At 33.9% G+C, this 26,204-nt stretch overlaps 1 protein-coding gene across 1 annotated transcript; it reads left to right on the top strand.

Moving 5' to 3' along the window:
• Nucleotides 1-1,373: 1,373 nt before the first annotated feature.
• LOC145611089 (transportin-1-like) lies at nucleotides 1,374-25,423 on the top strand. Its single transcript, XM_081666330.1, has 30 exons — nucleotides 1,374-1,530; nucleotides 2,020-2,221; nucleotides 6,267-6,554; nucleotides 7,244-7,333; nucleotides 7,465-7,542; nucleotides 7,619-7,699; nucleotides 9,071-9,121; nucleotides 9,254-9,339; nucleotides 12,594-12,660; nucleotides 13,490-13,546; nucleotides 13,642-13,671; nucleotides 13,782-13,841; nucleotides 14,304-14,414; nucleotides 15,558-15,671; nucleotides 17,975-18,073; nucleotides 18,210-18,335; nucleotides 18,412-18,486; nucleotides 18,595-18,666; nucleotides 18,818-18,928; nucleotides 19,394-19,477; nucleotides 19,945-20,055; nucleotides 21,881-21,982; nucleotides 22,125-22,187; nucleotides 22,262-22,336; nucleotides 23,086-23,157; nucleotides 23,236-23,360; nucleotides 23,756-23,807; nucleotides 23,882-23,950; nucleotides 24,055-24,114; nucleotides 24,751-25,423. The coding sequence occupies exons 2-30, from the start codon at nucleotides 2,027-2,029 to the stop codon at nucleotides 24,832-24,834; spliced, it is 2,688 nt and encodes an 895-aa protein (XP_081522456.1). The 5' UTR covers nucleotides 1,374-1,530; nucleotides 2,020-2,026; the 3' UTR covers nucleotides 24,835-25,423.
• Nucleotides 25,424-26,204: the final 781 nt, after the last annotated feature.

A 26,204-nucleotide genomic window follows, 5' to 3' on the forward strand; every position in this document is an offset into this window, starting at 1 on the left:
TTGTTTACAATGAGTTGAACTAGATTTAAACAAACTTCAAAACTGCAACAACTTGATGGAGCCTTTTGTGGAAAGTTGTACGAAACAACTATATGACAAGACACAAGATTAATTGTTAAATTTGATACACAACTATGTTTTAGTGGAGAAAAAAATTTAAAAGATCAAATGATCCAATAGTTAAGATATATACTTCATATTTGTTATCTTTTGTTTTATACTGATAAATGCCATATGACTTATCATTAGGTTACGCTTATTTACCCTAAAAATATTTTAGGGTTTGATAATAAATTAAATTTGTTCCAAAACAACCTTTAGGAAGTGTATTGGTCATTTGGTCCATTATTTTAGAGAGGTCTTAAGCTTAAATATGTTTAAAGTTCTTGAAAAGGATTATGGCCAGTCTAAACTTTTGTTAGATAAAGCTTCAAGTGGAGTACCTTTTAACAAGCTGGAATGACATGGTTGCGTTTAAATCACTACTCACAATCACGACCCATCTAAAGTGAATGATAATTCAAGTACTTAGAGCTTCTCTCCTAATCCCAAGAGATCTTGTGATTGATTCTCATCACCTACCCTTTTGGCTCTCTAAACACAAAAAAAAAAAAAAAAATTACTCGTATTTCTTAATCCGTACCATAACATGAAAATAAATTACAGTACTTCGTATGATCCATTTGATCGCTATGAATATCTATCTATCTATCTATACTATATATTAAAAGGCGTTCCTAATCAAGGATACACGCCACGTGTCACCCCTTTCTTCCACCAAGAGCGTGCCACATCACCCAATTAGAAATGTGAATGCCACGTGTCATTTGAAAAAATGTTTTTGACAAGAATCGAACTTGGGTCCATTGAAAAATCTATACTATATATTAAAAGGCGTTCCTAATCAAGGATACACGCCACGTGTCACCCCTTTCTTCCACCAAGAGCGTGCCACATCACCCAATTAGAAATGTGAATGCCACGTGTCATTTGAAAAAATGTTTTTGACAAGAATCGAACTTGGGTCCATTGAAAAATGAATAAGAAGTCATACCAACTTTGCTATATAGTAATATGGTTAACTTATTCATCTTAAATATATTTAATGTAGACTATGAGAGTGGTTTTCTTTGTACTTTTACATGACAAATTTTTTGTAGACTAAATCCAAAGTAATAATATTTAACACTATTACATACATACAAAAAAATTAAAAGTAAAGTTTCATCTACATAAAATATAATCTATGAAACTATAATATATTAGTTTTTTTACGCATCGACCTGGGGCATTGCCTGGGCTAAACACTAGTTATTAAGAGGTATTCCGTGGCAATTAGAATAACATTATACACGTGTCATTAGTATTCCTCCATTTTTTTTCTTCGGTATTTTTTCACGTTTACTCCGCATCGCTGCAAGGCTGCACCTTTCTTCCTCTCTCTTTCTCTCTCCTCCATTGAAGCCTACTCCGACTTCTCCATTAAAGCGGCTTCTGAGGTTTCTCTCCTCCATTAAAGCAGCTTCTAAGGTAAGATATGTTTTTTTTTCTTTAATAATCGAATATCAATTTCACAATCTAGGGTTTATCGTTGATTTAATTGTCAGTATAGTCAATTTAGGGTTCTTATAATGATGATTGTTGAACTAATTGTAATAATTACTGAAGTAATGATTGATTTTATTCAGCGATTTCATTGATAGAGTGTTGCTATTCACATTATTAAGCGAGTTGAATTTTTATGCATTTTTTTTACTCTAATTTGATAATTGAATCAAACTTAGTTGCTAATATGTTGCAGGATTTTGTTTATAACCCTTAACTGTTAAGATTGAACTAAAAAAACATGTCTTTTTCTCCTCCAGCAGCCGCCTTGATTGCCCCGGCGCAGGGACAGGCTTGTATGTACATTTGTGGCGAACTAATGTTGTAATATAGTCTTTAGGGAGTAGGATTATTCATTGGAATTTTCGATATATTGATATTTAACCTGGAATTGCCGTTTTGTTCTTTGACCAGTGAAGTGATGGCGGCATTGGCAATGAATGGTGCTTTATGGCAACCACAAGAGCAAGGGATCAAGGAGATATGTGGATTATTGGAGCAGCAAATGTCACCTGTTCCAAATTCTGATAAAACTCAGATTTGGCAGCAGTTGCAACATTACTCACAGTTTCCGGATTTCAATAACTACCTCGCCTTCATTTTGTCTCATGCTGAGGTATCCATCCATTCTCTGCATCTTTGTCAGTTTTCTTTCCTTCAATTGCTTTTTGCTTCTTGATATTTTTGATTGATTTTATGTTATTATTGTTAAATTGATTTAAGTGTAGGGAATATTATAATTAGTTGATGATTTATTCATTGTGTTATTTGTGGATGCCCACTAAACTATGCTAAAGTTTGTTAAATTATATTTATCTTTCTTTTTGAAGCCAATGCAAGGTAATTTAATTCAGAACTTTTGGGGAATGAAAATAGTTTTGAAGTAAAATTTTGCTCTCGTGCTTATAGTGAATTTGCTCCATTTGACTTTTAAGCACAACTTATGTAAGGGAAATTTATTTTAACAGGCTAGATATCTTTGGGAGCTCCTTATATTGATTAGTGATGCTAGATTGCTAGGTTGTCTTTAGAAGTTTCACGTAGTTGATTTCTTTCAATGTATTAGGATTTGTTTTAAACTTTTAACTGATGGTATTCAATTTTTATTTTTCAAGCTAAGTTGTTATTGACTTGTGTTTGAGAGGAGGAAAATTATTGAATAACATCTAGTGAGTTAATGAGGTAAGTTGAGATTGTTTGACTTATTTATGGTTGAAGCTTAGCACCTTTATCTTGTTCCAAGGTACAACTAGAGCTAGGTAGGGTCTTTTTGATCATTTTATTAATTTTACTATTTGGAGAAATTTAAATGAGCACAATTGATAAAATTGTGAAAGAAAAATACTCATGGATATATCTAGCTCTTGCCTATAGATTTAGTTGGGAGTAACTAAAAATTTGTAGGAGTCTACTGATAATTTTTTATTATCATCAAACATATACGTTGCATATTTTGAAAGATCTTACCTCTAACAACGTCATATGATGACATCAGACCAGCCATTTAGCACTAATATAGTTAAAAGTTAATTGCATTGCTTTAGTGAATGTCTAAGTAGCTATGTTACAATACATAGAAACAGGTATGAGCATCTATTATGGGTACGGATTTGATCATTTGAGTGTTCGGTCCTTCATTTCTGATTATTTTGGACATATAGACACCGTCTTAACTTTGGACACAAGTACGGGATACAACAAATATACTTCCTCCGTTCTTTTTTACTTGACCCGCTTTGACTTTTACACTATTCATCATCCCTTCTTTGACTGTCTTTTGTGAATGATATGTAAAGAAAAATATATTCATGAAAGATGTTTTTTGAATTCGTTTCAATAAGTATTATCATAATACTATTTTTAATAATTTTTACTTATGAAGAATTAAAGTTATTAATCGCTAAAGTTTTGCATTGACAAGCGTGATAAAAGAAAACAGGGTCAAGTAAAAAAGAACAAAGAACAGAGGTAGTATATCCTAAGAAACTAATATCATTTACACAATAATGTACTACGGTTAACAAAATTATCAAAAATATAATTAGTTAATCTGGATAGAACCAACGTCGACGATTTTCCCTTAGTTTGTCTAATAATGTCTACAGCACCCACCATCTTGCTAATAACTTCATTTCTTATTCTATCTCTTAGAGTGTTCCCGCAAATCCATCTTAATACGCGTATTTCTGGAACCTCCATCTCTTTAATGTGCTTTTGCTTAGAAGCGCAACTAGCAACACTGATCTTATGTTAGTCCTATAGAATTTCCCATTCAACTGTAACACTTTAATTCATACACTCAAAATTTAAGTTATCATCACTTTTTTTTTTTTTTTTTTTTTTTTTTTTAATGAGATTAAAGGGGTCGACTTTGATGGATTGCTTGGAAGAACTTGTTGGATTGCTTCAAATCTGCAATTTTGCCATACCTAGTGTCATCATGGTGTATCTCAATCAGGTTATTGGGCGGGTTGGGTCAGATTGCGGGATGTAAGGAAGGTCACATCTTATAGAGCTAATAAAGGGTCGGGCCAATACGGGTCGCGGGTTTATAGTGGGTTGATAATGGGCGGGTAACAAACTATCAATTAAAGTAATTGTTGTCAAAAACATTATTAAGTATTTATGAATACGATAGGATGTGTGTAATTGTTTTTTACATTCCCATTTTATTTATCTATTAAATTGGACAAACATTTTGGCCCTATATTGACCCTACCCAATAAATGCCCTGTCAAGCTTGGCCGGGCCCTATTATCATTGGGCCCTAGCCCAATAACTAGGTCTATTCCGGACCATATTTCATGCCCGTATCAGCGGATCCGTGTCGGGTTTTATATGGCTGCATTTTTTCTGTTTGTGAGTAACACATTCGAGTAGCTGTTGAATAATTTTTCTTAGAGAGTTGGTGTGGACCTTGAATTCTTGTTTAAAATTTCATGAGTATAAGCTTTGTAAACCTTTCTTTGACTTTGCTTGTAATAAGTGGTGGATCTAGGATATTGGGGTGTATAGCACCAACGGATGATACTAAGAAACGAAAAGTTAAATGTGAAATGGGAATCGCTGAATTACAAATTCTCTAAACATAAAAATGGTTAAGATCTTTCTTATTTATTTATTTATTTATTTTTTTGGAAAATTAAAGAAATATATATATATATATATATATATATATATATATATATATATATATATATATATATATATATATATATATATATATATATATATATATATATATATATATATATATATATATATATATATATATTTTAATATAATGACTTTTTATTTGTGTCTCGTAGTTTATGTGAATGAAATGCTTAAAAAATGTTTTTTCAAATTGGTTGACATGTTTTGACTTTTAACACTATTTACAAATTCTACTTTGACTAGTTTTTGTGATTTATAGATAAGAAAAAACATATTCATGTGGGATCCTATTAGTTTCCTTTCAATGTGTACTTTCATAAGATCATTAAAGTAATATGATAATTTGAAATATTCGTGTTTGAATTTATGTACGTGATAAAAGAATTGTGTTCACTAGTTTGAAACGGAGGAGGTATAGAATAACATAATAATCCTTGCATAAAATCCCCATTCCTCTTTGGCACACAATTTACCTGGCATATTTGATATTATTTAAATATAAATGGATGTAGTGGTAATTTTTTTTTTTTTATAGGGAATGTAAGAAAAATACAGTGGGGTTAGTGTGTTTTTATTATTAAAATTAAATGTAAAATGGTGTTAGTGATGTGGGTCTTTGCATGAGCGTATCCCACAAAGATCCTTCTCCTCCATTCACTTCTATGTAATGCTACATCACTTACTAAGCCCTATCTCTTCATGTCCTTTTTAATTGGTTCCATCTAAGTCATCTCTGGTCTGGACTATGCTTAGGTCTCCATTACCCCAACCCTCCACCTTCCTTACTGGTGCATTTTTCAGTAATGTCTCTCAAACCATTAATAACCAATTCTTCCTTATCTAATCCTCAATATCTATCTGCTACTTTAACTTTCCTCTGAATATTTTAATTTTATATTCTGTCCCTCAACGTGTTGCGACACATCCATCTGAACATACACATCTTTACTACACAAATTAAAGCTGCATCTTGACCTAGCAAGACTAAAAAAACGGATTTACCAATTGAGTTAACTATATATATGCTTAGGAGTATGCGTTAAGATTTTAAACTTAGATGCAAGATGTTTTTCTTGGCAAAATTCAAAGTTGGGATTGTTTTTTGGGGTTGGGGGTAGCACACACCCTGTGCTTCAACATAAATCCACATCTGCTTGTAGTTTCACTGTCTCCTATTATTCTTATCCCCTTGCAAGACGCTGTATTCCTATAGATTGTACTTTAATTTTTTAGTCTTAGTTCTTGTTGTATCAATTTTCTGCGAGGACTAGTTGCTGTTATCCTGTACTTTCTTCTTCGTTGTTGCTCTCTCTCTCTCTCTCTCTCTCTCTGGGAAGATACTTTTTATTGCATTCCTTATAAATACTGTCATTAATCATTACTGTTGTGTTTTGCACATATAGATCAGACAGAATTATTATTCGGTATTGTTTGCTTGTCAATCCTGATTTTTTTTTGATTGAATAACGAACAACTCTCTAAATTTGCTTCCTATCTCCTTGCAGATAAAACCTGTGGAAGTTCGGCAAGCTGCTGGGCTACTTCTGAAGAATAATCTTAGAACTGTTTTTAATACTATGGCCCCAGCTAATCAGCAATATATAAAATCACAGCTGTTGCCTTGTCTAGGATCACCTGATAGGCACATTCGGTCAACTGCTGGGACCATTATTAGTGTTATTGTGCAGCTGGTGGGTGTTATTGGTTGGCCTGAGCTGTTACAGGCTCTCTTAACTTCTTTAGGCAGTGCTGATCCCAATCAAGTCGAAGGAGCTATGGATGCTTTATCAAAGGTACGGCTATGCTTTGGTCGATATGAAACAGTATATCTAATACTTATGACAAGTAACAGCTCTCTTGATAGTCATTCACAATCTTCATTCACGACCATAGTACCATATAGATATATTCTTGTTTGATAATCTGATTATATTTGTTTAGAAACTCTAGTTTCTTCAATCGAATTTGTATTGAAAGCTATATGACTCATAAAAAAGACTTATAATATTGAAGCTAATTTGAGTTTTAATGCCATACTGCTTCTAATGATGTAGCTCTTGTTAGAATCCATTTCTTAGGCTCTTTGGCCATTACCTTCATCTCTATGAAAAGTCATTTGAGCCATAAGGTTGAACTTTCATGGACCATTAGCTATATTTCTTGCTTCTGTGTGTTTCTAAAATACTTGAATTTGATTGCTGTATTTGCAGTAGTGTTTCATTAAACATTACTGTATTTGATGTAATTTTCTCTTGTCACACATCATGGACATGAAGGGGATGGGTAACTTGGAAGTCAGCACTGATATGAAGTCATTTTCTTTCTAAAGTAAAAAACATAGAAGTAGCTAAGTAATTATAACTCAATATTGAATACTCTTTTTTTTTTACTTGTTGCATTTTAATGCCTTAAGTTATAATTTACAACTACTCTCATATCACTAGAAATATATTGGACATAAAGTAAGGATGTGATTTAATAGGTTTGTGAAGATGTACCTCAAGTGCTTGATGCAGATGTTCCAGGGATGACTGAACGCCCAATCAACATTTTCCTTCCAAAATTGTTTGAGGTAATTCTTTGCTTGCTTTTATTGCCTTTTCCACTCCTACATCATATTAGAATTTTTGCAATTTGTTGGGGCTGTTGAACATGTGTATCGGCCTCTCTTACTTTCTTTTGGTTGTTTATTCTATGGAACAGTTTTTTCGATCACCACATGCCTTGCTGAGGAAGCTTGCATTGAATTCAGTCAATCAATACATTATGTTAATGCCATCTGTAAGTCTGTTGACAATTTCACAATGTAGATGAATTGGTTTTCAATGTAGCCTTATGTATGTGATTTTGGTTTCAGTATCTATATACGTCAATGGACCAATACCTCCATGGTTTGTTTCTTCTTGCTAATGATCCTGCTCCAGAGGTGCGAAAACTGGTAAGTCTTTCTTGTCATCGTTTGATTAGTCTCCCTGCACACAAATTTAATTGTATTATAAGGAGCCATTATTTTGATTAAATCATGAAACAGTGAAAGCTGGACCCATATTAACCTCGTTTAGATTAACTGATCAAAAGTAGTCTTTTGAGATATCACTTGCTTGTTGATGTGCGAAATCATCAATAACCCCATTGATTCAATAGTGGTAACCTTGCTTATCAGCGTCCTCATATTTGCTCGGTAGTATACCTGTTAATGCATGGTCAAGAATCCCAATTTTTCATGGTCACTTACCCTGTTACCCATACATGGATAGCAAACATCATTTAAATTTGTCGCACCATCAATTAATGGTGTGGCATCACATATAAGAATTTGTGTGAGCATATTGTATACGAATTAGTAGTATTTTTAGCTTTTACCTTGCCAGGGGACGAATGATTCTACTAAAATTTTGTGATAAACCTGTAATTTTTTTTTTTTAAGTTTTCAAATTGTCTGCCAAAAATAACTCTATTTACTCAACTAAATAATCTTAGGTGGTGTAACAATATTCCAACATTTCAACTCTACTTATATTTTATCTGAAAATCTTTTGATGTATTATAGCTAATGTTAAATCCTACTGATTGCCCATTTTAATTAATTATTTGTGACATTTCATCCTTATGTGGTGGTCCCTATAATCTATGAAAATCTTTTGATGTATTATAGCTAATATGTGTGTCCCCCCCAACCAATTTAAATATGACTACTTTTTGAAAATATACTTCAGAGGAATTGGATATTGGAAGGTTGGTCTTCTTGTTTTTGCACTCTTGAAGGTATACATGTACTCCGGTTAGTAACGAATATATAATAAGGAACTAAACTTGCTTGAAGAGAAACAAGTATCAAAAACAATTTTGAATACCTAACCATATTGGAATAAGACAATAAGTTTGAAGTATTCCGATCACAAAAAAAAAGGAAGTTAAATATGGGGGTGTAGGGGTATATGGCTTGGCATCAAATGGAAAAACTTTTGTTTGTCAGAATTGGATGTTTGATGGGATAGCCTTTTTAATGTGAAAGTTGTAATTGTCAACTGGTCTGTGTTGTCCAAGAATACTGAATTTAGCAGGCAAGCTACATGATACTTCTAATTTACTGAGAAATGCCAATTACAATCAGATTCGATTGATATTTTTCCTTTCTATTTGTTTTCTACTTTTTATCATGTGTACTGACATTGCACTTTTGGCTGATAGTTCCACTTTTTATTTTTATTTTGAAATTTCATCGTATTGACCAAATTATGTGACATATGCTAAGGTTTATGGATCTTGTTCCTGTTCTTAAAGATTTTGATGCTTTCACATTGAGCAGGTCTGTTCAGCTTTTGTTCAGCTAGTTGAAGTTAAGCCCTCATTTCTTGAGGTTAGCATCTTGTTTCCTATGACTGACTTTATTTTGCTCACTGAAAAAAGTTTGATTCTCCATTTTTGTTCTACTTTTCTATGGGGCTTTGGATAAGGGAAAGTAGTCACAATAATTTATGCAAAACTGCAGCCCCATTTGAAGAATGTCATAGAATACATGCTGCAAGTCAACAAGGATGGTGATGATGAAGTTGCGCTTGAAGCTTGTGAATTTTGGTAAGTATGTCCATAGCTAATTAAACCAGATTTGTAGTAGTATATTTTTGTTGAAGTAATTGTTTGGAATTGATGGATGACAATGTGTCTTTTAGTAAGGTCAATTGAGATAAAAGCATTCTAGTCATGCTTTGCATCATCAAGGAGTATCCGAGGAAAGCTATTGTAGAGTAGCGCTATAGAAACACAAGACATATTGTCATTTTTTTTTTGCTTCCCATTCTCTCCCAATATGTAGCTTTGTTGTGCATTTCCCTTCTTGTTCCCCCATATTTTGAATAGGTCCACAAATTTAATGAGGGTGAAGGTGAACAAGCCCACTGTTTCTGAAGGGGTAAAAAATGAAACAAACACTGTAAAGGTATGAAGGCTTTTGATATGGATTTTAATGGGTATAACTTTCAATCGCAGTTGAGAGGTTTGGAATCTTGAGTCTCGGTCAAGAAACACTAAGCAACACGAGCTTTAAACCTAAACTAGGCCAAGAATACACAAGCACAAGCTTACGTAAAACTTTATAAATTTCAAATCAATCAATCATACTTTTCATTAACACCATCACGTATTTATAAGCTAAATAATTAGCCTAAAAATCGTGTAAAACAAATTCTAATCTAACTAGGAAACTAACTCTAACTTGTAAAGATAATATTTTGCAAATATGATCTTTAAAGTTAAGCTTATCTTATACTAACCGAATAAAACTTACAAAAATATCCTAATAAATTCGGTCATCTAATAATAAAATTAAAAATAACGATAAAAATAATTATAATAACAATATTGATGCCTTGGAACCACATCATACTCCCCCTCTTGAAAAAAACTTGTCCCAAGTTTTAGCAAATCATAGAACCAAGATATCATCCAAATTAATCGAACATGAACTAAAAGAATATGTCTCCATCCAACCACGCCATGCTTATATTTTACACCATTGAATGCACCACAAACTTCAATTGAATGCTCCAAAATTTTAATTGATGACACACCTTTGTCAATGCAATCAATATAATGGAAATAATACGTGAAAATATTTGTATCCCAATTATCACCATAAAAGGAAGTTGTTGAAATTTGACTTTTTGCAACCAACTTAGATACCACAAATGTAACCTCCTTGTCAACAAAACTAGACAAATATACACTTTTGTGCTCCACAATTTCTTTTTCTTCTACTAGTTGTTCATGAGATTGCTCTAAAATTGGATTTGTAAGATTATCACTCGGTAAAGATACAATCTTTTCCTCGTATATAGCCTCAACAATAGGTTGCTCTACTTTCTCTTTCTCATAAGACATATCTTGTACACCACATCTCACGTCACGTATTTAAAAACGAGCATCAATTCTATCCAAACATTCATTCATTTTCTTGATTTCCATCATAAATGCTTCAAACCAACTTTTATTTTCCATGTTTATGTGGATGAGAAAACACACAAAACCAGTCCAGAAATTGATTGAAAGTACGAGGACCAAAACCCAATGAAGACACCTAGAAAAATTCTGAAATTTTGTATACTGCTAGCCCTATATGTCTAAAAGACTCGACCGAAAATTCAGCAAAAAATTCCTAGCCAAGTGATTGCAGTTTATTTTTTCCTCAACACTGCCAGATTAATTCGATTTTTGACCAGTTGTAAATAACGAACCCAGTTTAATAGCTACGCTACTTGAAAAATTCTCAAATTTTGCAGGTGAAAACTAGACAAAAAATTAACCAATTTGAAAAAAAGAATCACCTAAAAATCTTTAGAAACGAAGGAGAACCAAGTCGATCAATATGACCTTTGAAACTGAGTCTTTTAACAAAAATTGTCAAACTCGTCCCTCGTCAAACAACAGCCACGCCAATTTGATATGGATTTTAATGGGTATAACCTTCAATCGCAGTTGAGAGGTTTGGAATCTTGAGTCTCGGTCAAGAAACACTAAGCAACACGAGCTTTAAACCTAAACTAGGCCAAGAATACACAAGCACAAGCTTACATAAAACTTTATAAATTTCAAATCAATCAATCATACTTTTCATTAAACACCATCACGTATTTATAAGCTAAATAATTAGCCTAAAAATCGTGTAAAACAAATTCTAATCTAACTAGGAAACTAACTCTAACTTGTAAAGATAATATTTTGCAAATATGATCTTTAAAGTTAAGCTTATCTTATACTAACCGAATAAAACTTACAAAAATATCCTAATAAATTCGGTCATCTAATAATAAAATTAAAAATAACGATAAAAATAATTATAATAACAATATTGATGCCTTGGAACCACATCAGCTTTAGCCACCCAAATGCAAGAGATGTGTCCTGCTTCACAATCCTGAAGCCTAGCAGGTTCTGCAGATCAGTTTGAACGTTGCTAAGCAATCATTGCACAGACCTACAGAAGGACTTAAACCTTTATTGGGACCTTGGTGCTTTGAGTGTAAGAAGCCGATACAGGTTTTAGGGTTACACAGCCATTGTTATGTTAAGATATCTGTGAATAGTGGTGAACGAGGAGTGAAGTTGAATCTTGCATTTCCACATGGGATACTAATACAGCTAATTCACGTAAATCCCCCCCCCCCCCCCAAAAAAAACACACACACACGCACACATCCCCCTTCCCTCCCTCCAATCCACCCAAGCGAACAAGATTTCCCATCTTGATTTTAACTTTATTATGCTATCTTGATTTTAACTTTATTATGCTACATGATCTGAAACACTTAAATTAGAGTGTCCAAAAGTATGACTACCTCATAGGTTGATTGCCATGAGAAGCATTGGTTGAAATCAGGTTTGGCATTTGAATGGTTGAACCCTAAATACACCAATTGAACATGAAATTCGGTCAGTCAATATGTGACATTTTATGTCCATCCTGGAAGGTTGGGAGACCAGATGGGGTCGCAGCAGATTATCATTTGTGGCTTTGAGCTTTGGACCTTCTCCGCTGATGATGTTTGTGCAATGAACTGATGTAAGGGGAGGCCATTTTAGGCAGTATCGTTATAAGTTAGGTATAGGTAGCTTGGGAAATACGTTAGGGAGTTAATAAATAGAGAAGGTTAGGGCGGGCGAAGGCATGCTGAATACAATCGAGTGGCTGTGATAGTTTGGTTTACACCTTGGGAGAGCAAGCCTCTTGAATTCTTTTACTCATCCTCTGTTTTTGCTATTTTACCATATTATATAGCATGCATTCACAGTTTATGTGCATTCATTACAAAAGGATTATCATTGATGGGTTGCAGGTCTGCTTATTGTGATGCTCAATTGCCACCTGAGAACTTGAAGGAGTTCTTACCTCGTCTTATTCCTGTAAGACTTGGCCTTTTTTTTTTAATGTTTTATTCCCTTTATCTTTTGGAGTACTTTGCTTGCTGAAATGTAAGAACAGTTGCACTTTTAACTCATAATTTCTCTGTATTTTTTGGCCTTTTCTGTTTATTGTTCATGTTGTCATAAGTAAAAAAGATAGTCATTTGAAATCCGAATTGATGTGTTTCAATGTAAATTATCGTACTATCTTATTTTTATAATGTGTAATTAGAGATATGAATTGCCAAAGATTTACACCAGAGAGTTGAAAAGGCAAACATTAAGAATGAAGTTATAGAGGGAGTGTACTCTGACATGACTATAGGGTTGCACCAGAAGTTCATAACGGAACCCTACCCTTTTGCTGATTCACTTTTTGAGCTGCCCTCATTTGACCCTAAAAAACTTTTGTCTTCTCATTTGACCCAAATAGTTAAGGTTCTTGAACTGAAAGTTTATAATCTTTCGTCAAGCTTGCTTCGCTTAAAACATGCATTGTCATTTATTAAAATTGCAGCTAATAATTATGAACATGTGAAAAAGGATGTATTTATATTTTATACTTGACAGTTTCACAGCTTTGATATTTCAAGCGACTTTGCAGGGGATTTCCCCCTCCCCTATGTGTGGACACACACATACACATGTGTGCACATGTTTTGTTGCTTAAATTTTAAAGCTTTCATATGGTACTTTAGTCTTTTAAAGTTCTCATCTCTTGTAAAATTGGCTCTATTCTGGTTGTCTACAGTCTTCTTTATATATCCTAGTTAGTCTTTTGTTTGATGAAAGGTGACAATTATTTTTTAATTGACTCACATTGTGGCAGGTTTTGTTGTCAAATATGGTGTATGCTGATGATGATGAAACAATAGCTGAAGCAGAGGTAAGACTGTTGTGCTGTTGTTAAAATTGGTGTTTGAAAATTAAAATCTTTAGTGTATGATTTGTATAACATGTTTTCAAAACATGTGGTTGCAGGAGGATGAGTCTGTACCTGATCGTGATCAGGTATTTATTGTCTGTAGTTACGTTGTCTTGATCTTTTTTTTATTTTATTTATTTTTTATTTTTTATAATCATTGTGATGCTTAGAATAATGTTAAAACATGGTGTCACAGGATTTGAAGCCCCGGTTTCATTCATCACGTCTACATGGATCAGAGGAAGTTGAGGAAGATGTATGCTTTTTTATCCTGTTACATTTGTTTTATAAAAACCCAACTTGTCTTTTTGTTATGATTTCTTGGAAGTTTAATTTTATGTTGCTAGAGGTAGCATACTAGCATGTTTTTCATTTGTTAAGTTTTTCTCAAACTTTGTATGTGTTTTACTTGCATGTTTTCCTTTTCTTTTAATCTCTTCTTAGCCTTCTTTTACAAAACCTTCTCAAATTTTATTTTATATCCTCTTTTTGGGCTTTGACTTTACACTGCCCTCTTTTTTTGCTCACTATGTTTTCTCTCCATTTTCGACTACTTTTATTTTCTCACTTTTCTTTCCTTCTCATTTTTTTGTGGACAGTTCTTTATGACAATTATTGTTAGTCGGCCCCATATTTTTTTGGCACTAAGGCTTTGTTGTTGTTGTTTTCCTAGAGGTAGCACATTGCTTAACTTTTTTCATCTTTTGTTGTCGCACAGGATGATGTTGTTAATGTATGGAATCTACGAAAATGTAGTGCAGCTGCTCTGGATATTATTTCTAATGTGTTTGGGGACGATATTCTTCCTACGCTTATGCCTTTAATTCAGGTAATCAATTCTTGTGATGAAACATAGTATTAGACCTTTTTTTTTTTTTAATTTTTTTTTTTTAATTTTTTTTTTCTTGTGGTTCTTGCTCTTTGTGTTTTCCCACAAGTTCTTTTTGGCTATTTTGTTTCTTTGACAAGTAGTTAGCTATGGATTTTGTTAGAGGGATCTGTAAGATAGTAGCTAGGGTAGCAACTGATTTAATTTTGATTGGAATCTATGAAAATTTTGAAGTTTACAAGTTCTATTATGTATATGCTTATTTATGGTATTCATTTTTGCTCTGATTTTTGGTCCTTGTGAATTTATGAATTTGTGCACAATGTTCTGAGTCGAATGTTTCACATATAATTTTAGGACAAAAGCCAAAAGGAGTTTTAACATGAGGGTAATTGGAATTGTTCTTTATTTTATTCACAAGTCAGTGAAGCACCAATTTCTCATTTGGATTCATGCTGTACCAGTTCATATTAGAAACCCTTTACGTGCCTGGGTCTTTATGCCACAATTGACCTTTGTAGTTTTTTAACTGATTTTACAGGAGTTTCATTGCTCTGTCTGGATCATGAGAGATCTCAGCAGTTGGATGTATTTTCTGCCCATTTCTGTTTAACGGCTCATGACCAAATGGATCCTTATGTGACTTGGTTTTTATGCCATTAATTATCTTTGTAGTTTTTTTTTTTTTTTTTTTTTAACTTATTGAACAAGTCTCATTGCTTTGTCTGGATTCTGAGAGATCTCAGCAGTTGACAATGGATACTTCATTCTGTGTCAGCTCTTTTGTTGGAATGTTTGTTGTTGAGGTTTTTGGGATAGTTGGGGCTGCTCTAAATAATTTGGAGGCTTTAATTTGGCCCAGCCAGGATGAGGAGATATGTGTGACCTTTGATGATTTTATTTTGGTGTGCATATTATTTTCAATTTATTTAGGGCAAATAGATTCCCCCCCCCCCCCAAAAAAAAAAAAAAAAAACGTAAATAAAACACTTAATTTTGTTAGCATATTGTTTTGTAATTATTCTGGGAATAAAGTCTAAATTCACCACTTTCCTTCATAACATTTATGCGTTTATCTCAAAAGATCTCTTTTAAATGTAGGTTTGCATAACGTTAATTGTGTAATACTTACGTGTTTTGTAGGCTAATTTATCAGCTAGTGATGATGAGTCCTGGAAACAGAGGGAAGCTGCTGTTTTAGCCATTGGTGCTGTTGGTGAGGGCTGTATTAATGGTTTGTATCCTCATCTCTCAGAGGTATTGCCCTTTTCTGATAATGTATCCAGATTTATGCATGTAGGTTGTGGATACTCTTGTACAATTTGAGCAGTTCATACTTCTAAATCTCCATCGCTTTATGTTTGCATTTATTTGGAAATTAAGAAATGTATTTGACTGTGGCTTTTCTGCGTAATCCATATCTTTATGAATGATGCAACCCTTTTGGTTGGGCTAGCTGCTGTTTGATAGCAATCATAGCATCCCTGAAACCAGCTGGAGGGAGAAGGAAAAAGTCAGTGTAAAAGGCAATCCTGTTGCTTACAGGGCTGGTATACATTCAGCACATTCTGGACATGCTTCATTTTGTTTGGAGGTGTTAAGGGACGGATTGTTAAAATTGTTAGTGTATGCCTGTGTGGCAAACTGGTTATCTGGCAGGTGACTATTATATATTAATTTCAGAACCCTTTATCATCATGGGCTTACCACTGAAGACCAAAGCATACGATTGTGGAAAAATTAGGTGTTTACTGGGTAGAGCACAGAGCTGGTATGAACCAAAGCAAAATTACCGTGAGAATCGAACTTGACATTAAAATTTAACGCGAATCCAATCCTTATGGCTTATTTAATATGTTTTTTCAATTCCTTACTTTTAAGATTACACTATTTTTTTTTTTTTTTTTTTTTTTTTTTTAAGACTTTATGAGCAACCCAGACTTTGACAGAAACCATTAACAGCTCGATCCATTTACCTCGGATTCTGACCCCTCATAATATGACTTATCTTTTGGCTACATTTTCGTGCTACCCAAAAGCTCTGGACAGGGTTTTTAATGCTATTTCATTTTATTCTTTCCATGGTGATGCACATCAGAGGGGAAATAATTCATTTCTGCATAGTCCATTCCTATCGAATCATAGTCCTTTGTTATTCCCTAAACTTTGTTTGTGTGATAACTATGTTGGTGTCTTTTCATTTTGCTGGAAATGTTGGCTGACTAAGAATTTCTAGTGGTGTGTCATTCTTTACAAAGCCATTTGCAGTGGGCCCTGGTATTAAATACTTGCCTGCTTCATTGCTTGAATGATTTAAAAATTCCAAATCAATGAAATCTTTTGTTTGAACTGCTGAGTTAGATAAAGTTAGCACTTATCATAGCTTGCAATCCAAAGTTGATGTAAAGAATAATTGCTTGTTAATCCCGCCATTTCTAAATGCGGAGTACTTCTGGTTGCGTGTAGTTTTAGGTGAATAGGCTGGTAGTACATGGTATATCATTCTGCAACTTGGGTTAATGAGGGCTTTGAAATTAGTCAGAGTGGGGTTTTTGTGGGAGAGAAACAATATAATAGTAGTGGTCCCATGGCAAATCAGGAAGTGTTGCGAACATGCAATCATTCAGAATTGGCCCCAAAAAGGTTGGTGTTGCGATTATTTTGGAATGGAGGGAGTTTATGTGTAAACTACGGGAGCTGAAAGCCTGGAAGTTTCTAGTTTTTGCACTGTGGCCTCCTATTATAACTCAAAATGTAATTTGGGATGTGGATTCTTGGCAACACCTATCAGTCAGTATGCAAATGAATTCCTAGTAATTATTTGATGATAAATCTAAATGTCTATAATGAAAACAAGTACTAATTTTGAATTGCATACCCGTCTTTTATAAATGTGTTTACATTGCAACAAGTCTGTAACTATGTAGGAAGATTTAGGTCAACGTCTTCTGATATTTATGCTGTGTATTTATGGTGGCAGATTGGCTAAAAAGTATCCTTCCTTCCATTATACTTCCACTTGCCAAATAATCTGTTGTGAAGCTTGGGTTGCTCTCGTCACTCTTGAGATTTTTCAGTGTGTATGGGTGTGGGGTTGCTGTAGGCCTGTAGTAGTCTGATGCTGATGTTGTGTGTTGTAGATAGATAGATAAGACTGCTGGATTTATCAGCAATCAAGCACATATTTTTTGGGTTATCCTATTTTCAGTTTCCTATCACTTCCTGAATGTAAGTAGGGGTAGGAAAGTAAAGGGGTTTGTTCTTTTGATGGATTGTTTTTTGTTTTTTTTGGGAAATTCAATAAGTAAAGAACAGATTGAAAAATGTTATGGTGTTGCTATGAAGTGGTTGAATTTGCTGTTTTTTTTTTTTTTTTTTTTTTTTTTTTTGCACAGAACTGGACTTTATCATGGGTTGTTTAAATACTATTATCTTTTACGTAGTACTATTTCAGCTGTTGTCAAACGTTAATTTTCTATCTTTTCAACCTAACATGCAGGATACCTTTTTAACTCTATGACATCACTAATTTAACTTATTGTGAGCTTTTTTATTTGCAGATTGTCGGCTTTCTTATTCCTCTCTTGGATGATAAATTTCCTCTTATACGGAGCATTTCATGTTGGACGCTTTCTCGTTTCAGCAAATTTGTTGTTCAGGTATAGTGTCTCTGTGTAATGAAATAATCAATATTTGATTGAGTTGCATTGACTTTTTATTTTTTCATATATTAAGAAGTTGACTTGAAACGTTATTTGGGTTTTGCATTCTGAACGCCTATTTGTATAATTGCAGGGCCTTGGTGATCAAAACGGCAATGAACAATTTGAGAAGGTGTTAATGGGTCTTCTGCGAAGAATATTGGACACAAACAAGCGTGTTCAGGAAGCTGCTTGTTCAGCTTTTGCAACACTTGAAGAGGTTCTTGCTGTAACTTTCATGCTCTATTCATGGAGTTTCGGTTTTTCTTACATCTTATTGGTGCTCTATTTTATAGGAAGCTGCTGAAGAACTGGCACCACGCTTAGAAATTATTTTGCAGCACTTGATGTGCGCGTTTGGCAAATATCAGGTTCTTTATTTGTAGTCTGGGTGTCCTTTTTCTTTTTGCTACATATGATCCTCTCATTGAAACTCTTTTTAACTGTTGTTTTATCTGCTGCTTTTGCACTTACCGTAGAAAAAAAATTTGCGGATCGTTTATGATGCTATTGGAACTTTAGCTGATGCTGTCGGAGGGGAGCTAAATCAGGTAAGCCCCTCGTTTAGAAAACTATTGCTCGATCAACATTTTTATAATATTCCATTATGTGCTTCACTTCACTATTATGCTAAATTTAGCTTTTTGTCCTGTAATCAACATATGTATTAATGAACATAAATTTTGCTGTATGTAATTGCAGCCTAGGTATCTAGAAATCCTAATGCCTCCGCTGATATCGAAGTGGCAACAACTTTCCAGTTTTGATAGGGATATATTCCCATTGCTTGAGTGCTTTACATCTATAGCACAGGTAATTCCACTATTCTGTTAGAGCTAGTTACCTTCTGTACATAAAATGGGTGTTTGAGGATTGTTTTGATAGAGCAAACTGGTTTTTAATTCAATGTTCCCTTGGATAGGTGGGGTCTTTCATGAAAATTTCTCTGATTTGTGCACCTAGTGTTGTCTGTATACATTTATTTTGTGTATTACTTTACTAACACTTCTTTGTCGAATTGGTTTACAATGTCCAGAGTCAGAAAGGCATGCCTTAATTTTCTGGGACATGTAATGCTTAGGAACTTATGGGCTTACTCTTGAGCTGTTTGAAAAAAAAATAAGGATAGTTTAAAAGTGGGCTAAAGATACATCATTACAGATTTTTATTTATTTATTTATAAAATTGTAGACTACACACACACACACACACAAAAAAAAAAAAAAAAAAAAAAAAAAAAAAAAAAAAAAGGAGATTGACATTTACAGTGTTTTTCAGGCATTGGGTCCAGGATTTTCTCAGTTTGCTGAACCCGTATTTCAGAGGTGCATAAACATCATCCAGACACAACAGTTGGCAAAGGTTAGCCATCTTAATTTTGCGATTGTTTCTGATTCATTCCATACTTTTTCAGTTGTTTGGTTGATAAGACATTGCTTCATGCCATATTTCGTGGTAGTAATGCAAAAAATCATTAACATTAGACTTAATTGTCAGCTTGATATCTTCATTATCAAATAAAGTTGTTTGGAAATAATATTTAAGTTGGTGTATTGTGTATATCTATTGCAAACAAACATTTGAATGTGAAACCCAGTTAAAATGATTAGATGCAGATGGGTTCATGGGCTATGATAATTCTTGCCTGAGCTGCGGGGTATGGATTTGCTGTTTAGACACAGATGGTCATTTCTTATTTTGTAATCAACTATGTGTTATCTTGAGCCAACATTTCATATCAGTTTTATCCTTTGCTTATTTCTTGTTAGATGTAATATATGGAAAAACTTTGGCTTGAAAATGTTGTGCTAATTATAATTTCATTTTAGGTCAATCCAACTACAGCTGGTGGCGTTCAATATGATAGAGAGTTTGTTGTTTGCTCTCTGGATCTGCTCTCTGGACTCGTAGAGGGCCTTGGCAGTGGCATAGAGAGTTTGGTACTATTTCTTGCTTGATCTTACCTATGTTCTTTAAGTTGTCCTGTCATCCTTTGTGTCCACCCCTTCCATTAAAATACTCATTCTAAAACAATTACTTATTCTTCCCTTTTTTTTTTTTTTTGTTTGGGGGGTTGGGTCAATGATTACTTAGCCAACAGGCCCAACACATTGTTGAATTATGTTGATTCGTGCTTTGTAATTTAAGCTTAATTGGAATGGCAAGTTTGCTGCACACCAAGATAGTTCTTTGTGTTTTGTGTGCTTATACGTCCATAGTACTGCCCCCTCTCCTGGTTTTGGCTCAATTGTTTTGTTATTGGTGGGATTTGTAACTAGGGATTTTTTTTTGTGCTATGTTTAGTAGCTGAAAAGCTAGGTAAGCGTTATCAAAATATGGTTACGACATAAGTGATTTGCTGAGTTCCACGGGGTGGTCAAATTTTTGATTGGTGGTTTTTTGAGCTCTAAGCTGTTTTTAGGCCCCTTTTATAAAATAAGTTGTGGATCCTTAAACATGCATTTCACGTGGTTACTATCTTGTTTCTCTCTTGTTTGTCTCTTCTCTTTAACAAATGTTGTCTCCTTTTGTGATAGTCCCGTCATGATTCTTATCTGTGTATCTTTTTATTTGTCTATTTGGAAACCATCAATAATGTTTTCTATTTTTTCCTTTGTTTGGAAAGTTTGAGAAGTTGGGGGAGAGGAGATCTTGAATTTATAAAGTAGTGGTATTCGGATCATTGCTTGGTAGATCAGTGGTGTTTGTTGGTCACTTTTAGCTTTACTTGGCACATCTGCAAATTAATAGAATTTGTAATGAATGGGTTTCCGTAAACTAGGAGACTGGCAAGAATTTGAATGCTTTTCCCTTTATTTACCTCTGCAATATATAAGCTACTCTTAGTGGAACCTTATAATTATAACTAATTTTCTGTCTTCTCACCCCCTTCATCCTTAAAATAAAAAGTCTGTTTCACCAGTTTCCTAACCTATCTATCTTTTAACTTCACCCATTCCCCCAAACGTCTGGGGATTTGGGGCTTCTTTGTCTTTTATTCTAAAAACCAATAAGCATGCATGCACTCATGAGACTTCTTTTAACCATGCAGAATGTTGCACTTTCTTTTCCTCTCTATTTTAAACCAGTTTCTATGTGTACATATTTTCTTTTGAAATGAATCAAGTCTTATTTTTTATACGCAAGATATCTGGCTGTTTTTCTTGTAGCCATTATAGTTTCAGGAGTGATAGTTGTATGTTTTGATTAATGCTTTGATGTCTCTAAATGTATTCTTTGTTTGAGGTCTCGATTATCACCTCTCTTGCGCAACCCTGACTTTGTTGTGTTGATACTTACAAAGAATTGACTACTTAGATTGTGGTAAGATGTCATTTTTCTCTAAGATATTGAAACCTAAGAGCACTTTGCAAAATTAATTCTTCTTGTACAACTAAATTTACATCGTAGATAACTACTAAATAATACTTGTAAGTAATTTGCCTACGATGCTGTGCAGATCAAGGAATTAATTGTTTGTTTTAAGTATTAGAAATTTAGTTTTTATTTTATTTTAATTTTTTTATTTAGTCAATTTTGACCAAGTATTTGAAAGTTGATTGAAGAGGATTTTGATAAATTATGTGAAAAATGAGAATTATAATAAATTATTGAGTCATCTGCAATATTTTTTTGGGTGTTGTTCATGTTGTATGTGTGCATTTGAGATCCTCATCCAAAGATTGAACCATTTGAATAATCTTTTCTGTCTTCAGTCGATTTTTGTTTTTATCACTAACATGTACAGGAAAAATCATATAATAGGTGTCCCAGAGTAACATGAAAGATCTGCTGTTGCAATCTTGTATGGATGACGCTCCTGATGTCCAACAGAGTGCTTTTGCACTTCTCGGTGACCTTGCAAGAGTAAGTTGCTGTTTTAAATTATTGTTAATTAAAACAAGGATGACATTTGGACTCAATCCTCTGTGGTGGTTGCTATCTCCTGTGATATAATTTTTTCCTCCAATCTAGTTTTAGATTTTTACTTATTTGTTCTTGTTGATAGGTTTGTCCTGTTCATCTCCGCCCTTACTTGCCTCGGTTCTTAGAAATCACAGCAAAGCAATTGGTAAGTGGGTTTATATTTTAAATATTTGATTTATGTCCTTACCTGGGAATAACTTTTATGGCTTTTTATCTCAGGATATTTCCAAGATAAAAGATACAATATCTGTTGCAAATAATGCTTGTTGGGCAATTGGTGAATTAGCAGTGAAGGTATTGCTCACTTTTTTTCTGTGTTTAGAGTCTATAGACGAATCTTACTACATAAGATTGATCTTATTCAATGTGAGTGTTCTTTGTGTTTTAATGGGTCTTAGTTAGCCAAAAATAGGTTAGTGTTTTGGTTTCATGGGAAGATAGAGTGCTAGTTGGTGTTGTCATAAGAAGATGAAGGTTTGGGTTTCTATTTACCACCTTTTCATGGCTGTCTTCATGCTGATGCGATCCCAATTACATTTTGCTTGTCAAGAGGAATGAAAAAGGTTTACGGATGGGTGGATTTGATTGATTTTAGGCTTGGAAATCAAATCTGCTATTAGTTGTCAAGGTTAAAGCTGAGGGAGGTTTTCCAACAAATTTGAATTACACTAACTAATTGAAGAGTTGGTGAAACAATAAATTCAAGGTAAAAACTGCCAGGTACAGAAGAGATTGAAATTTACAAAAATTAATTGAGCAAAGCTAAATCTGGTAAATCATAAGCTTGGACTAGCTTGGCTGCATAAGATTATTCATTTCTCTGTGGTGGACAAATTCTTCTACCTTCTAGCAGTTGTCTAATTATGAGGTGGTCTTTAAGTTTTGGTAGTTCAATAATACTACATTACCTAGGCCTAATTACAAAATGTAAACCATCTACTATAGTGCTTTAAATTTGTTACTTCGTACTTTCCTTTGTGTTGAATACTTTTTTGGCTTTTGTACTTGCATCTATACGTGTATTAACATTCTAAAGTTTTCAGGCTCAGCAAGATATTAAACCAGTTGTAATGACAGTCATTTCTTCCCTAGTTCCAATACTTCAACATACGCAGGTGATCGCCCTTCTTCGATTAATGATGAGGCTCTGTTCTTAATCTTTCGTATTCATATAACATATTTACCATCATCAGGAGCTTAACAAGTCACTTATAGAAAATGCTACCATTACTCTTGGAAGATTTGCCTGGGCATGTCCCGAGCTTGTATCTCCGTATATGGAGCATTTCATGCAACCATGGTGTAGTGCTTTGGCCATGTAAGTACCAATGTCAGAAGTTAAAACACTTTGCATATTTAGCTTTTTCACCTGTTCACTATGCCTCAGCTAAAAAGCAGAAGAAGTTATGTCAAATTTCAGTGTCTCCCCCCCCCCCCCCCCCCCCGCCCCCCCGGTCTTGGTATACTCCTCTTTAATTATATATTGGTAACTAAAATGATTATCCTGTCTGCACACAACTTTCATTTACCTTAGCTAGACATTTTGATCCCATGAAACTAATGTGATTTAGGCTCTTCCACTCTTTTGCTCCCCCACCTCACCCCTCCTCTCTCTCTCTCTCTCACACACACACACACACACACTTACAGACACACACACACATTACAAATTTACGCAGTTTGGTATTCTGCTAACCAACTGTGCTGTGGCAGGATACGAGATGACATAGAAAAAGAAGACGCTTTTCGAGGTTTATGTGCAATGGTGAGTATATTTTACAATGGCTCTTGAATTCTTTGCTGGCTTGATGTTGTAATCTGCTATCTCATTCCTTTCAGGTTAAGATGAATCCTACTGCAGCATTAAGTTCCCTTTCCTTCTTGGTGAAGGCAATTGCTAGCTGGCATGTAAGAAGTTTTTTTTTTTATTTTTTTTATTTTTAAAGCTGTCACAAGAAGAGTTTGAGGATAGATTATTTCAGCTGTTAATGTTGTTGCTTCTTTGATCACAGGAAATTAAAAGCCCAGATCTGCATAATGAAGTATGTCAGGTGTTACATGGTTATAAACAGGTCTGCAGTGACTCAATACCTTAGTGCTTAGTCTCTCTTTCATCATATATCTGTAGAAATATTTTTTAATAAATAAAGTGTAATTCAGTAATTGCTTTTTCATTAACTTTTAAATGACATCATATGGTGCTTCTTAACAATATCGCCCTAAAAGGGTATATTGAAAGGCTTCAGATATGACATGGTGATATGCTATTCTTTATTATATTAATTATGGTGGCACAACCATCGAAGTGTTCTAGTGTATTAGACCCAGAGCATCTGCCAATGTGAGCATATGAGACCAGAAATTTTGTGTTTAGGAATAATTACACGTTAAGTGCTTCTTTTACATGCATCATGTTATTGTGTGCACCACACCAGCTACATCATGTGCACAGTCTATTATGCTGTGACATCCTTGATCTGATATGGGACTGAGACAAATTTTTTGTTTAAGCATTCAGTATGCATCTTCTAATTCCAAAATCCAACTGTATTTTGGTTGTGCTAACCTTTTTTTTTTTTTTAAAAAAAAAAAAAAAAAAAAAAAAAAAAAAATCGCTTGTAGTGTGAATTTTGCATTTTATCTTGTGTATCTGCGTGGTTGAACTTTTTGATGACTGCAGAGGTTAAGTTTTGTTTCTTGTATTTTAGATGCTTGGAAATGGACAATGGGAGCAATGTATATCATCTTTGGAACCATCTATGACGGATAAGTTGTTGAAGTATCAAATATAATGGGTTTGTTGGTATTGAATGGAGCCTGGCATACAGCAACGCATTTTGTTGGTATCTTGGCAGTATAAGAGTTTGCTACTGCATTGTACTAGTGAATCTTCTGTCATCTCTCAAGTCTCATATGGCTTCAGTGTTTGATTCTTTCTGCGTCAAGACTGGTGGTTGCAATTTTAGGCAAAGCAACGCATTTTATGCCCAGGTGCGACTGATTCTTATCTCTTACACTGAGCAAATTATTTAAGCTTTGGCGTGGAACATACATGTAAACTGGGTATATTAGTTTTGGTTTAGGGTTGGCTTCTCTTTCCTGTATTAGGAGAGAAGGCAATGTATTATGTATTGTGTACATTCTTCACATTTTACGGGTAATTTTTTTCCCATTCTTTTGACCATGTTGGTTGGAACAAATATCGGTTTCCTACAAGTTTTGGTGTACCTAGTCTGATAAGTTTTGATGAATGTATTTTTAAAGCGTTTATTTCTGTCTTCTGTTTCAGACCATCTTTGGTTTGGTGTATTGATCAAAGTACAATGTGTTGCATTCATTTTGATGTACGTTGTTCAATAATATATTCGTCGATTACTTTAATCCATGGTTTTGAGATTTTGTTCAAAGCGCAATGTGATACATTTTCTTACCATATGGTAAGTTTTTAATTCATTATTGTATTAACTAAGATTGATATCTAGGCAAGTGTAATGACATGGGAGAAATATCTGTAATCTGAATCTGAACACCTAATTCATCAACTTTTGATGCCTAACTTTTCACACTGTAGTTCTTCTAACTCTGCTAACAAAAACACAAACTCAAACACTGTGAGCAACTGAGCAAATTAAAACATTTTGATCATAAGAATTAATTAGTTATGTTTTATTGTGTTAGGTTCGTTTTAATGAGTTTATTAGAGTACCAATTATTACAAATTTTATGTGTACAGAACTGGGGGTATAAATGATACAAAGCATTAAACGTGTACTAATGACAATGAAAATCAAATAGAGCAATATTTAAATGTTGGAGGGATTACTTAATTACTTTGTGTAGCTATTACCACAACATATCCACAGTAAGACTGTAAGAGATCATTTACTTAGCTTGATGACTTGTAAGTTGGTCAACATGTTTACTTTGCACTTAGTGCCTTGTCGGACCTAATAATTTACCATGAAAATGTTGATTGACTCTACCACTAATTGTAAAGTCAGCTGACTTTAGCAACAACTAAAGCAAATTCTAGATCCAAAGTGATTTGGGGTTACCTAACCTGAATCGTCATAAGGAATCGTCTGCAATGAAAATAATTATGAATTGACCATAAAAAATCTTAGTTTACGTCAAATAAAATGTTTGAAGTACATAACAGAAT

Source organism: Chenopodium album, chromosome 24, assembly GCF_948465745.1.
Source record: "Chenopodium album chromosome 24, dcCheAlbu1.1, whole genome shotgun sequence".
NCBI lineage: Eukaryota > Viridiplantae > Streptophyta > Magnoliopsida > Caryophyllales > Amaranthaceae > Chenopodium > Chenopodium album.

Excerpts from the sequence above, each read along its gene's own strand:
- LOC145611089 (XM_081666330.1), top strand. The coding sequence starts at position 2,027 with ATGGCGGCATTGGCAATGAATGGTGCTTTATGGCAACCACAAGAGCAA. Across the intron at positions 7,334-7,464 it reads TCCTTCCAAAATTGTTTGAG|TTTTTTCGATCACCACATGC; the intron begins GTAATTCTTTGC and ends TCTATGGAACAG. Across the intron at positions 24,115-24,750 it reads TGTTACATGGTTATAAACAG|ATGCTTGGAAATGGACAATG; the intron begins GTCTGCAGTGAC and ends CTTGTATTTTAG.